Source organism: Astyanax mexicanus, chromosome 25, assembly GCF_023375975.1.
Source record: "Astyanax mexicanus isolate ESR-SI-001 chromosome 25, AstMex3_surface, whole genome shotgun sequence".
Lineage (NCBI taxonomy): Eukaryota > Metazoa > Chordata > Actinopteri > Characiformes > Acestrorhamphidae > Astyanax > Astyanax mexicanus.
The window spans coordinates 2422977-2435270 of record NC_064432.1 but is presented as its reverse complement, the minus strand read 5'-3'; the positions used below and the strand labels follow the sequence as shown (position 1 = coordinate 2435270).

Sequence of the window (12294 nt, the reverse complement as noted above, 5' to 3'; positions counted from 1 at the left end):
CACACCGTCACATATGGATCTGCAGTGCAGCTTCAGTGCTGTGTCTTTCTAACATTTCCCACTGCAACAGCTGTGTGCCTTAATCTGTGAGTGTGTGTGTGGGTGAGTGAATAGAGGCAGCTGGCTGTATGTTGTCATACGGTCACAACACCATCTGTACCTAAACGTACAGATCAGCTTTTCAGCTTTTCATTTTTCTCCACACACACACACACAAACTCATGCACTTTAATACAACATCAGGATAGGAGTCTCACAGAGAGAGTAACATACTGCATGATGACGTAGCTAAAACAGGTTCAAAGAGGACATGCTTGATTTCTATCCTATATATTTCAACAGCAACATCATGAACATGATATAAAATTCGAACAATTTTTAAGATTTAAGATGTTTAAACAAAATCTAAATCCCATACTGCACATTAAAGTAAAAGTAATTATCCAACAATTCCTAACTAAACCAGGTTAGCCATGATGCTAACAACCAGGCTCAGCAGGGTTGGAGCTGGTATGCTACGAGGGACAGCAGCTAGAATTGGCAGTTTTGGAGCAGGTTAGCCACAATGCTAATAGGGCTGTGCATTGGCAAGAACTTAGTGATACAATACGCATCACAATAGAGCATATTATTCACCTTATGATTTATTATATCACAATATAATGCAATACTACAAACAAGATGGTATTTTGCAATTGTTTTATAAACTTTATTGAGAAAGACACAAAGTACAAAGCTGCTTTTTAGTGGGCGGGGTTTAAACATATCGATTTTCCAATATTAATACTGATATTAATATTTTCTCATGCCCTAACATACAAAAATGCATTACAGTCCCTTATATCTAAATGGACAACATGTTGAAGTCCATTAGTACTTATTTCCCCATCCTCATTCTCATTCTCCTCAGTGGATTTATCTGTGGTTTTTCACCAGCAAGCTACTTCAGAAATATGGAAAGAGCGAGCGAGAAACACTCTGAAACCTGATAGGCCGAGGGAGAGAAACGCTGGGCCTCCTGTAACGTGATAGGCCGATGCAGAGGAACCGTGGAGTTTCTGTAACATGATAGGCCAGGACTGTCCGTTCCTGACTAGTGACAGCTGCTGTGGGAATTTTCATCTCAGAATTATCCAGACAATGTCCCACAAACCCCTTTACAGATGGACACACACACCTATGCGCTGGAAACGAGGTCATCCGTTTCAATTACTACCCATAATTCCACATTTTGTGTTAAGTAGGAGAAGTAGGAGACACACAGCACTCACGGTGTCATCACCAGTCAGAAAATATGAACAATACTTCCTTGGCTTTGTCAGGATGTCACCCTCAATGTGCTGTGTGTGTGTGTTTGGGTGAGTGTGTGTGTGTGTGTTTTTTTTCTAATGCTGTTAAAGCTCTTTGGAAGCAGCAGGGGGGGCTTGGCTATTTCAGCCTGGCTATTTATGAAGCACTCACCATCACAGCTGCTTCTGCCTTTACTGCTGACATACCTTCAGACACACACACACATACACACACGTCATACAGGCCAGGGGGACCCCCAGTCTTGGTCCTACGACCCTGATGAGCTCTGACCCAACACACCTGGCTTTAATATTCAGGACAAAGGGCTTTTGAACACAGGACTACAGTGCTACACTGTGCAAAACTGGTACACAGCAATGCCAACAATGACTATGGACACAGTGTTTATAAACTCCAGCAGCACTGCTGAGAGTGTCACTAGTGCTGAGAATGAGAATAATAATAATAATGCTAATAGCAGTTGCTCTGTGGTGGTCACTTCTGTGGGGTCCTGATCAGTGAAAAACAAACTAGGATAATAAGAGATAATGCAGAGAAACAGATACAGGACTACAGTCTGTAATTATAGAACTATGTGTAAAAATATATATGTGTGTAGAAAAACAATGAGGTGTTTATAATGTCATGCTTAATCAGTGTTTATTGTTTTTTTTTTTTAGTTCATATAGGTGGAGAGTAGGGAAGTGTGACACTCATACTACTGGCAAATGAGAGAATTAGGGTAAAGGACAGAAAGAGAATTGACTCGCTCTATTTTCTACAGCCTGTGGCTAGAGCCAGGCTGGTATGTTGTATTTGTGTCAACACACACACATAGGATAAGAGTTTGGGGCCTTCTGTAGTGAATGTGGATATGATTTCTGCCAAAGTTGCTTGCCTGAAACTGCTGGACACAGTTATTGGTTTACTGTAGAGTAGTCTGATTCATATAAACTGCCCTGCTGACAAATCCAGCTCAAGACCTGATTTTGCAGTTACCTGGTTTCGGATGGTCTAAGCTGCTAAATGATGGTCAAACTGTTTGATAAGCTGGTCATCCACAGAAAAGTATAGCCTATACTGGTAAGCTAACTAGTCAACCAGCTAGTCACCAGTATAAAATATGCTGCAATGTTTTATTTGATTTTGATCATGCTGGTCATTAGCATTTAGTTTTGCCAATACTGGTGATATGATGCGTATCATGATACAGGGGGTATAATTCAATATATTGTAATACTGTAAGCAATAGTGGTGGGCGATAAGGCCCTAAAATATGGCAATAAATAAATGGAAGAACTTGCAGCAAAGAAAAGATGCAAGTTGTTTAGTTTAAGCAGATAGGTATGATTTAAAGATCACTTATGAGGACATTTAACATGTATCTCTAGCTAGCCTATTGATATTTACATACAGTACCAGTCAAACGTTTGGACACAAATTCTCATTCATATTTGTTCTTCATGTGCATTATGCACTGCATTGTAGATCAATACAGACTTTAAAACTATAAAGGAACACATAAGCAGTTAGGGAGTAGACAAAAAAGTGTCTTTCTTTCAGATGCCCAGAGTGAGAGAGAGAAAAAGAAGTGAGAGAGAGAAAGAGAGACAGAGAGAAAGATGCAGAGATTGAGAGACAGAGAGAGAGAGAGATGCAGAGAGAGTTAGATAGAAAGACTGAGAGAGAGACAGAGAGAGAGATGCAGTGAGAGAGAGATGCAGTGAGAGAGATACAGTGAGAGAGAGAACGAGAGAGAAAGGTGCAGAGATTGAGAGACAGAGAGAGAGATTCAGAGGACGTTAGACAGAAAGACTGAGAGAGAGACAGAGAGAGAGATGCAGTGAGAGAGATGCAGTGAGAGAGAGATACAGTGAGAGAGAGAACGAGAGAGAAAGATGCAGAGATTGAAAGACAGAGAGAGAGATTCAGAGGACGTTAGACAGAAAGACTGAGAGAGAGAGACAGGGGAGAAAGAGAAACACACAAGAAAGATAATACAGAGAATCCCCTCATCACAGTTTATTGTCATCAGGAAACAACATCGCCAATCTACTACCCACTCAAATCTAGAGCAGTGACGTCACAAGCCCACCAATCCAATCACACCCCATGAGACAAGAAGGCAAAAAAAAAAAAAGAAAACAGGTCAGGAAACCAGTTCAGAGTCCAACAGAAAGACCAATGGACTAACTGGTACCAGTTCAGTACAGCGTTAGTGATGATGTGGGAGAAACCCACACACAAGCAGGGGGATCAAAGATGCGTACGTGTTTTCCTACGCATGCGCGCTGCCATGGTGACGGGAATCACGCGGGAAAAAAGGAGGGGGCGGGTCCGTGAGAGACTGCGCGTGTTTTCTGGTTTTCTGTCCGTCCCACCCGTCTTCACACTCCTGCGTTGTGATTTGCCAGCGGCAGCGCGCCCCCTGCACCGCGATTGGTTGTTTGTTCTGACTTGCAGTCACTGCACCGTATCACAGCTCAGAGTGGGCGGGGCTTGTCGGAATACGTGGCGACGAAACAGATGTAACAGACGTATTTCTCGGTGTTTACGCAAACATAGCTGTTCGGTAGTCAAGACTGATGCAACGGTATAAAACACCACGCAAATAAAGCGCTAAATAATTCGCTCAGATACGTCACAACGGCGCAGAGAACGCAAATCTCGCGCACGTACGTTAACGCGAGCACACCGTTGCTGTAAGCTGACACGCGCTGTCACCCACAATGGAAGGGACGTTTAAAACACACACGCACGCACGCACGCACACAACAGGGGGGTGTGCAATATTTATAGCCCGTAAGACTTATGTGCCCTGCCATTAAATATAAAGCACTGTTACTGTGGCATAAAACCCAGCGTTAGCCTACTCTCACCTTCATAACATAATATAATAACTGAAATTAACTACGTTCTAAAGAACTAAAGTTCCTCTAATGTTTTATTTTTACTGTGGGATGTTGCAGTGAAATATTCCCTCAACGTAAATATTTATGGGAGCATGAATGTTCCTAACATCTTATTTGTAACAACAATTTAACATTCCCAGAACGTTGTCTAGAAAGTTTCTCTAAAAAAACTTTTAAGTTTTGCATTTCCAGCACATCACCTCAACCTTATTTACAACATAATATAGCTTCCATAAAACATTGTCTTGAAATAAAAAAAACTATTCTCAGAATATTATTCCAACGTTCAATTTTTTACATTAAATAAATTGTTGAGAGGAGAGGTTTATGATTAAAAGAATGTTGGAGTAAAATCTTTTATCAATGTGAATCTGAATCTGATTTTTAAACATTCCCAGAATGTAACTTTTTTCTTAAGTTTCATGAATGTTAGCAGAATGTCACCTCAACCTTATTTGCAACAATAAAATAGCTTTCATAAAACATTGTCTTGAAGTGTTCTGACTACTCTCTCTTTTATAACATATTACAATAACTGAAATTACATTATTGTAAAGTTCTTCTAACGTTTAATTTGTATTGAGTGATGTTGCAGTAAAATATTTTTTTCGGACTATAAATGTTCCTAGCATCGTTCCTAACAACAATTTAACATTCCCAGAACATTGTCTTTAAATTTTCTTAATACGTAACAAATCTGCTCAGAATGTTTCTCTAACATTCTATTTTGATTGTAGTAACATTGCAGTAAAATGTTCCCTCAACTTCAACAAGTTCCCAGCAGAATACCTCAACCTTAATAGCAACAATATTATAGCTTCCATTAAATATTGTCTTAGAATGTTCAGAAAACCTAAAGAAATGTTCTCGAAAGGTTCCTCTAATGTTCCATTTTGATTGCAGTAATGTTGCTGTAAAATATTCTCTGTGTAAATATTAGAAAATATTCTAATATTCCATTTTTATCGCATGAGGTCGGCAGAAAGCTTTCGTTCTCCCTATGGCTTTTGTGTACAAAATAATGTTTGCACACACAAATGCACAATGGAACTGTGCACCATATTTGTGACTCAACTAAACTTTTATTCTAAACTTTTTCAGTGCAGGTTCTTACCAGCACACAAGTTTCTTGGTCTTACTGATCTCATCTTGACTTACACAGTTCCCCTGAACTACCAGCTGTTAATACACATCCACACATTTCAAACAGTTGCTTAGAGGGGCTCAAGGTTGATGACTGTTGCCTTTGCCTGTGATGAATCATGAGGTATTCTGTACAAACTGCTAATCTATAGGCTTTTCGGGTGCAAAACGCACGCACAGGCCATTTAATAATATTTTTTGTTATTGAAGACAGAGAGTAACTGCATTGCATATGGGGTTTGCTAAAAAGATGGTTATGTTTGGTTAGCTAAAGAGACTAGACTGTGTACCCAGGCGTTAGCATGAGACTGTAGCCTGTATATATGTATAGATGCTGGGTGGTGGGCATGTAGTCACGCACCTCTATCCATTTCTGGGCCTCCAGCACGGCGGGCTCCTGGCTCGTTTCTCCGGCTTCGTGCTGATGCTGCTGCTCCTCATTGGGACTCGCCATTTCCACACAGGCGGGAACGCGCCTCCGGTCCGCTCGAGCTCGGGGCTCCACTGTCCGCTATAATGTCCTGCACAGCACGCCTCCAGCTCGCGCGCGTTCACACACAGCTCCCTCCTCCTTCTCCTGCTGCTACTGCGGGACCGGAGCGGCGCGAGCGCGCGAGCCCTGCACTGGCAGGCCGAGCAGCGCTAAAAATATGAGACACACACACACACACACACACACACACACACACACACACACACCGGCGGAGCACAGCGATCAGCCAATACAGGACCAGAGCGAGTCGCGGCTGCTGCCTGGCGAGAACGCGCGCACAGAGAAAGGAATGCACAAGGACAATAGAGGAGTCCAGACAGTACATCTCTCTCCCCCACCCTCTCTTTATTTCCGTTTATATGATTTTCTAAGTGTGTTTCTCTCTCTCTCTCTAAATGTCTCTGCTTATCTCTAAGTGTCTCTATCTTTGTCTCTCTAAGTTTCTTCAATTGTCTCCCTTTCTAAATTTTAAGTGTCTTTCTAGTGTCTCTGTGTAAGTGTTTGTTTCTCCTGTCTGTTTCTCTAATTGTCTCTTATATTTCTCAACGTGTCTCTCCGTCTCTAGATGTCTCACTAAGTGTCTGTTTCTCTAGCTTTCTCTCTAAGTGTCTCAGTAAGTGTCTCTATGTTTCTCTAAATGTCTATCTCTGTCTCTTAGTGTCTCTATGTTTCTCTAAGTGTCTATCTCTGCCTCGTAGTGTCTCTATGTTTCTCTAAGTGTCTATCTCTGGCTTTTAGTGTCTCTATGTTTCTCTAAGTGTCTATCTCTGGCTTTTAGTGTCTCTATGTTTCTCTAAGTGTCTATCTCTATCTCGTAGTGTCTCACTAAGTGTCTCTATGTTTCTCTAAGTGTCTATCTCTGGCTCTAAGTGTCTCACTACGTGACATTTTGAACACATTTTTGTCACACTCATAGCTACTTTGAGCAAGCACAAATAAAATTGTATTGTAACTTCAGAATTGTTCCAAAATGTATTAAATATCGTGGGAATTCTAGAGGGCTACATAATATTTTATGTTAAATATGGTGGGTTTAAAATAACAATTATATTATAAGGTGTAGATACCCGCCCGATTTTAAATGAGCGTTTTTTTTCTTTATTAATTTAATTTAATTTAATGTAAAAAAAAAATAAAATATTAGAAATGTTTAACTGGAACACAGTAAACACAGGTTTGACATTATTGCAAGCTCCAAAATTTGAGGTAAATTAGCATTGTACACTCAGTCAATTTAGAGATGATTATACCACAATTTTACTTGAAATCAGTAGACAAAAAACAAAGTCACACTCCAGTGAATCATTTTTTTATTCTTTTCAATGCCATCAACAGTAACAGCAATGGAGACACATTCCCTGTGTGCAACAAAAGGGATAAACATGTCTGCTTTTACTCTCTCGCACATCCACTCACTCATCCAGGCACACATACATACATACTAAGTGCTTGGGCTTTAAGAGGCAACGAAAGTTCTGGAATAAAACAGAACAGCATCACAGCAACTCCCACAGTATCTATTATTCACATCACAGCTATTATCAACTAAACCCAGTACAGCATGCTCATCAGATCACACGCAATCCAGATTATACCCAGATGACCTAACTGTACACATTAGATCCAAACTAGACACTCCTTAAGATTAAAGTTGACAGTTTAACAAACTAAACACAAAAAAAGAAAACAATTGTGCCCAATAAGGCACTTGTGCAAAAACTACAAATACAACATACCAAGAGCAAGAACAAAAGCTTGGCAGTTGTGGCAGATTGAAATGCTAAGATTAATTACAGATATAGCAGTGTTGAGATTCACCAGCAGGCAAACAGGCAGTTTTGACGAGACTGTGCAGGACGTCTGTGCTCTGGCCTGAAAGGGAATGACAGTGAAGGTGGGGATTTTTTTTGGTCGGCTGCTCCTTGCTTGGCCGTGTGGTTTTGGTCATCTTTAGGCTTTGCATAGAGCCACCGCTGAGAAACGCACTTCTCCTTTCTCTCGCTCAGTAAAGCCACGGCACACCTTTGCAGCATCCTAAGAGGAGGAACACAAGGACTGATTAAAAACAGTTTTCATGAGGTTTGAACATGATTTTTGAGCAATATTTAAATAATTATTTATACAGAAATCTATTTATATGTTTGTGTTTTATTATTATAAATTTACCAGTTCATAGAAACTTTATGGTAATAAAATAAAAAGTACCATGATAAAGGTCTCAGGCTTTGTTGCACCATGTTTTACAGGCCCCTCCATTCTGCCATCTGTAAGCAAACACAGCGCGCGCACACACACACACACACACACACTTCTAAATAGTAATATTAATAAAAATAAATAAAAGATAAATATTAATAGTAAGAATAAATCCAGGAAGTAGGCTTTCAAAAAAAAAATTAATATATCAAATATGTACTACTACTACTACTACTACTACTACTACTACTACCACCACCACCACCATTCAACAATAACCACACAATGATTTAGACAACCTACCAAGCTCATAAAGTTGACCACTAACATTGGCGAAGGTGATGAAGTGAAAGTTCACTTTGTCTGCTTCAGGCTAAAAAATAAAGAAAAAGCACAAGTATTAAAATACCATATATTTACAGACTTCATAGTAAGTATTTTGACAAAACAATTTTTAAAAACAAACATCAAAATGTACAGTTAAGAAATTCTTGTACTTTAAAAAAAAGTTTAGTATGCTATAATTTAAAAACTGAGAAATGCAATGTGTGAAAGTGTACAAAAAAACAAACAAACAAAAAAAAACTGTAGAGACCTTTGAGAGACTGATTTATGATATTTTAAATAAATTAAGCCCTTAATAAATGTAAGACCTGGGTGAGTGCGAGTGTCTGTGTCTGAGAGAAATCTGTCTTACACGGCACTGTCCCTCAGCTGCAACTTCATCATGGGTTTGCTGGATTGCCTGCAAATGGAGATAGAAGGAGGAAATAGTACATTAAAAGAAAGCTTTAAAACTTAACAACTCAAGTACTTTAATTATCTTTCATTTATAGTTGGAAAATAAAGCTAAACAAAACAATACTGTTCATTGAAAAGATCAATTGTAGCTCCTGTATGACATTGGTGCCATCTGCTGTTAGAGCTTTGTATTACACAAGGCAAACAAAGATGGGGAACGGAGCGCCAAGGCTCTTATTTCACTGCAGTCCAAGTTAACACAGTAGATATTGATCAGTACCTGATTTTTCTCCAGTTGTTTAGCACGATCAGCGGGGGACATCCCAGTTGTTTCTTCTAGAAATTTCTTGAGGGTAGAGCCTGCTTCTATAGATCAAAATAATAAAGTTTCAATGAAGAGTTTAAGGCATTTGAAGAGAGGCACTTTAAACAGATATTGTTTATCAAAACGGAAAATAAAAGTTTTTTTAATGTAATATTATTGACCAAATGTCATCTTATCCTGATTGTTGGCCACAGCATGCAGTAATCCCACAGTTCCACAGGAGTTCACCACAGTCTGATTCAGAAAGTAGACATCCTTACTGCCATCCACTGACTGACTAGAGCGGAACTGCTCATGCTGAAAGAAGCAGAGGGAGGAGAATCATACATTAGCTAACAAAAATCTCTGCGAGCCAGCATTACAAAGGCAATAATTAAGGGAGAGGGTGCCACCTATGCCAGCCAGAGGGAGCATGGCCAGTTTTGCTTTTCCAGACACCAGCTGCTAAAGGGTTAAGCAGCATGACAACAAAGTGTTATTGTAAAGATAAATATTTATATTTTTATTTGTAACCAAACACAACTGATGTTAGTGCATCACAATCATTGGCAGACTAAACTAAATAAACTATATAATATAAAACATGTGAGCATGTGGGTGTGTTTGCACATACCTGTTGTGTTAAAGGAAACAACAGCATCAATGCGCAGCAGGGCGTGGGCACCCCAGACAATGCTTCATCCTCCAAACCCAGCACGTCCACAAAGTGCCAGTCTGCTCCTACCCCCAATTTACCCAGCACCTGCACGAACGGTCAGCAACAGACAGACATACACTGATTGCAGGGTCATCCCCATACAGCTAGTTAACACACTTGTGATGTCGTCAGTCATCAGAGACTCAATCTGCATATAAAATTACCTAGCTAGCTAGGTAGATCACCCTCAATTTTACACCTTAACTATAGCATAACTTAAGCAGAACCACAATAATAAAAAAAAGCAGTGAATAAACTTTAAACCGATGTGCTAAGGCTGAATAGTAAACCATTATAAACTCTAATCTGGCAGTTAGCAAGTTAGACAGGTAACTTGAACTCAATTCAGATATTAACTATGAAACCTTTTCTGGTTATCTGATCAGATCTATAAATGCATTCTTGGTAGGCAGATAAATCAGCCGTGTATATATTTCAGTAGTCGCATTACCACTGATTTGCATGGAATTTCATGTCTTGTTTATAATAATATTTTTAATAGTGGAAATTGTAATCCCAGATGTGTACAGTTGTACTGCATTTTTAATGTAATCTGAGATATATGAAATTGAGTTTGTAGGGTTTGTAAAACATAATGATAGAGAAAGTGAAACTCCATATAAATCAATTAGTAGCATACAGGGAGTGGAAACTGCATTGAAGGGGGAGAAGAAAAAAAAAATCATCCTAGGTTAGTAAATCTGACATCATTACTAGTACAAGTTTTACAGCTGATTTCTTAACCCTTAACAGGCCAGGACTTTTCGCATAGTCTGCCTGACATTACATCAAAAAATCTTGAGGATTTCTATTCAAGCATTTCATGCTTTCATGTTTAATAAGGAACATAACTTAAACGCATAATTGTAATAGAAAATATTTTAAAAAGACATATTTAAAGTAAATCTGCTGTCAAAATATAATGAATAAAATCATAAAATGTGCTCTTTACTCCTAAAAAAACAATATTTTCCTGAATGAAGCTTAAATGGTTCAGGTATTCGAAACCTTTAGTTTCATTATGTTTGTCTTTGGGTTTGATTCCTATTACTGGTCTGGAATCAATTTCATCGATTTCAAAATGTAAATAAGTTATTTTACTGCAGAAAAAAGGGATTTGTATCACCTACACCTGTAGCCTGTATACGGGACAAGGCATGTTAGAAGGTTTAATTAGAATTTATACTATACTATTTATTATATTAGAGTTTGGGCGTGTTATGGTTTAGGTTAAAATGACTTGCTGTAAAAATATGACTAGTGCAAATTATTTTACAGACATGTCTCCCTGATAATACAGCTACTTTTGTAGTCAGGGAGGGACTCAGGGAGGTCACTGTTATTGTTCTTGTATTAGGCTAAAAAGGCTTTCCATACACACAGACTGCACTGTCATCCCCATCTATTAACCTAGCTTGCTAAGTTAGCTAGCTAACCTAGACAGTTAGCTTGCTAACACACCCTTTACGAGATCATAAATTAAGAAATCACCTCACAAAATAGTCTAATAACCGGTTAACTATACTAAATATTTGTTTATTAGCAAGTTTGGTAGTTTGCTGGCCTGATAACTGCCAGGTTAAGATTAAAATGAACCACAGTTACGGAAAGCAGAGCTAATATCTACTAAATTAAAAGGTGACTTAAGCTAAAATAAATGCTAATCTTTGCTCTATCCTGTCAGGTTAACTAACCTAGCTTAGCTAAGCTTGCTCTCCATCTCAGCAGGTACAAGTAGGCGAGCCTACGCCCATCTATTGTGCAACTAGCAAGGCCTGGCCCGAGTCACCCCATCACCATTACCACCACCATCATCATCATCATCATCTTCATCTTCATCATCCATCCATCCATCCATCACTGTTAGTGAACCTAACCGCTCATACACTCAGTCAGTTCTCAGCCACCATGACTCAGCTAGCTTAATTTAGAGACCCACCTTATTTAGCATCTGCAAACAGACAGAAAAACATACAACAGTTAACTTTAACGTTATTTATGTGAAAATGTAAAAACAGCATTTTTCCTAGTAAAACAAGTGCAACAGCCCAAAATTCAACAAACCTCCGGGTTTATTTCCATCGGTTTCCACTCCATGTCCGCAGGTTTTGAGTAACAGTTAGCTATAACCTAACAGTTAATTAGATTAGCTTAGGGTCGCGTTTTCCTTCTCTGAGGTAAATGCTAACCAGGCTAACAAAAGAAGAAGAAAACACAGAGAAATCCAACTAGCTAAACTCTAACAGCGTCCGTCAGCGCACGCGGTTGATATGCGGCCGGTCATGTTCCACTTCTCCTCAGATGAAGGGGGGTGGTGGGTGTGTGTCTGGACCGTGTCTGGACCCACAAATCTCGCCCGGTCCGCGGCTGCAGCGCCGGACGAAGAAATACCGCAAAATAACGAAAGAACGGCGAAAAAAAGGCAACGGAAAAAAAAGTAACGGACTTTTCGCCAAATTTTAAATCATAACAGCCAGCACGCGCCGCGCACGCGCTG

At 39.4% G+C, this 12294-nt stretch overlaps 2 protein-coding genes across 10 annotated transcripts in view; both read right to left on the bottom strand.

Moving 5' to 3' along the window:
* The window catches only part of limch1a (LIM and calponin homology domains 1a), a 70897-nt gene extending 64796 nt beyond the window's left edge, over window positions 1–6101 (bottom strand). For 3 of the 8 annotated variants that reach the window (XM_022681650.2, XM_049472201.1, XM_049472198.1), the window contains exon 1: window positions 5707–6100. In XM_022681650.2, the coding sequence (XP_022537371.2) occupies window positions 5707–5799 (93 nt within the window). In that variant the 5' untranslated portion in view covers window positions 5800–6100. Of the gene's footprint in view, window positions 1–5706 lie in introns of all 8 variants that reach the window. The other 5 variants (XM_049472200.1, XM_049472202.1, XM_049472199.1 and 2 more) reach the window with 5 other exon arrangements.
* A 1030-nt stretch (window positions 6102–7131) lies between these two features.
* uchl1 (ubiquitin carboxyl-terminal esterase L1 (ubiquitin thiolesterase)) lies at window positions 7132–12294 on the bottom strand. 2 transcript variants are annotated; one of them, XM_007229273.4, is made up of 9 exons: window positions 11862–12294; window positions 11737–11748; window positions 9714–9842; window positions 9262–9397; window positions 9056–9141; window positions 8732–8779; window positions 8338–8407; window positions 8044–8102; window positions 7132–7872 (listed from the first exon to the last, which is right to left on the bottom strand). In XM_007229273.4, exons 1-9 carry the CDS (start codon window positions 11892–11894, stop codon window positions 7789–7791), a joined length of 657 nt encoding a protein of 218 aa, XP_007229335.1. In that variant the 5' UTR covers window positions 11895–12294; the 3' UTR covers window positions 7132–7788. The 2 variants fall into 2 exon arrangements, with proteins under 2 accessions (XP_007229335.1, XP_022537361.1); XM_022681640.2 differs by lacking the exon at window positions 11737–11748 and having other exon boundaries at window positions 11862–12293.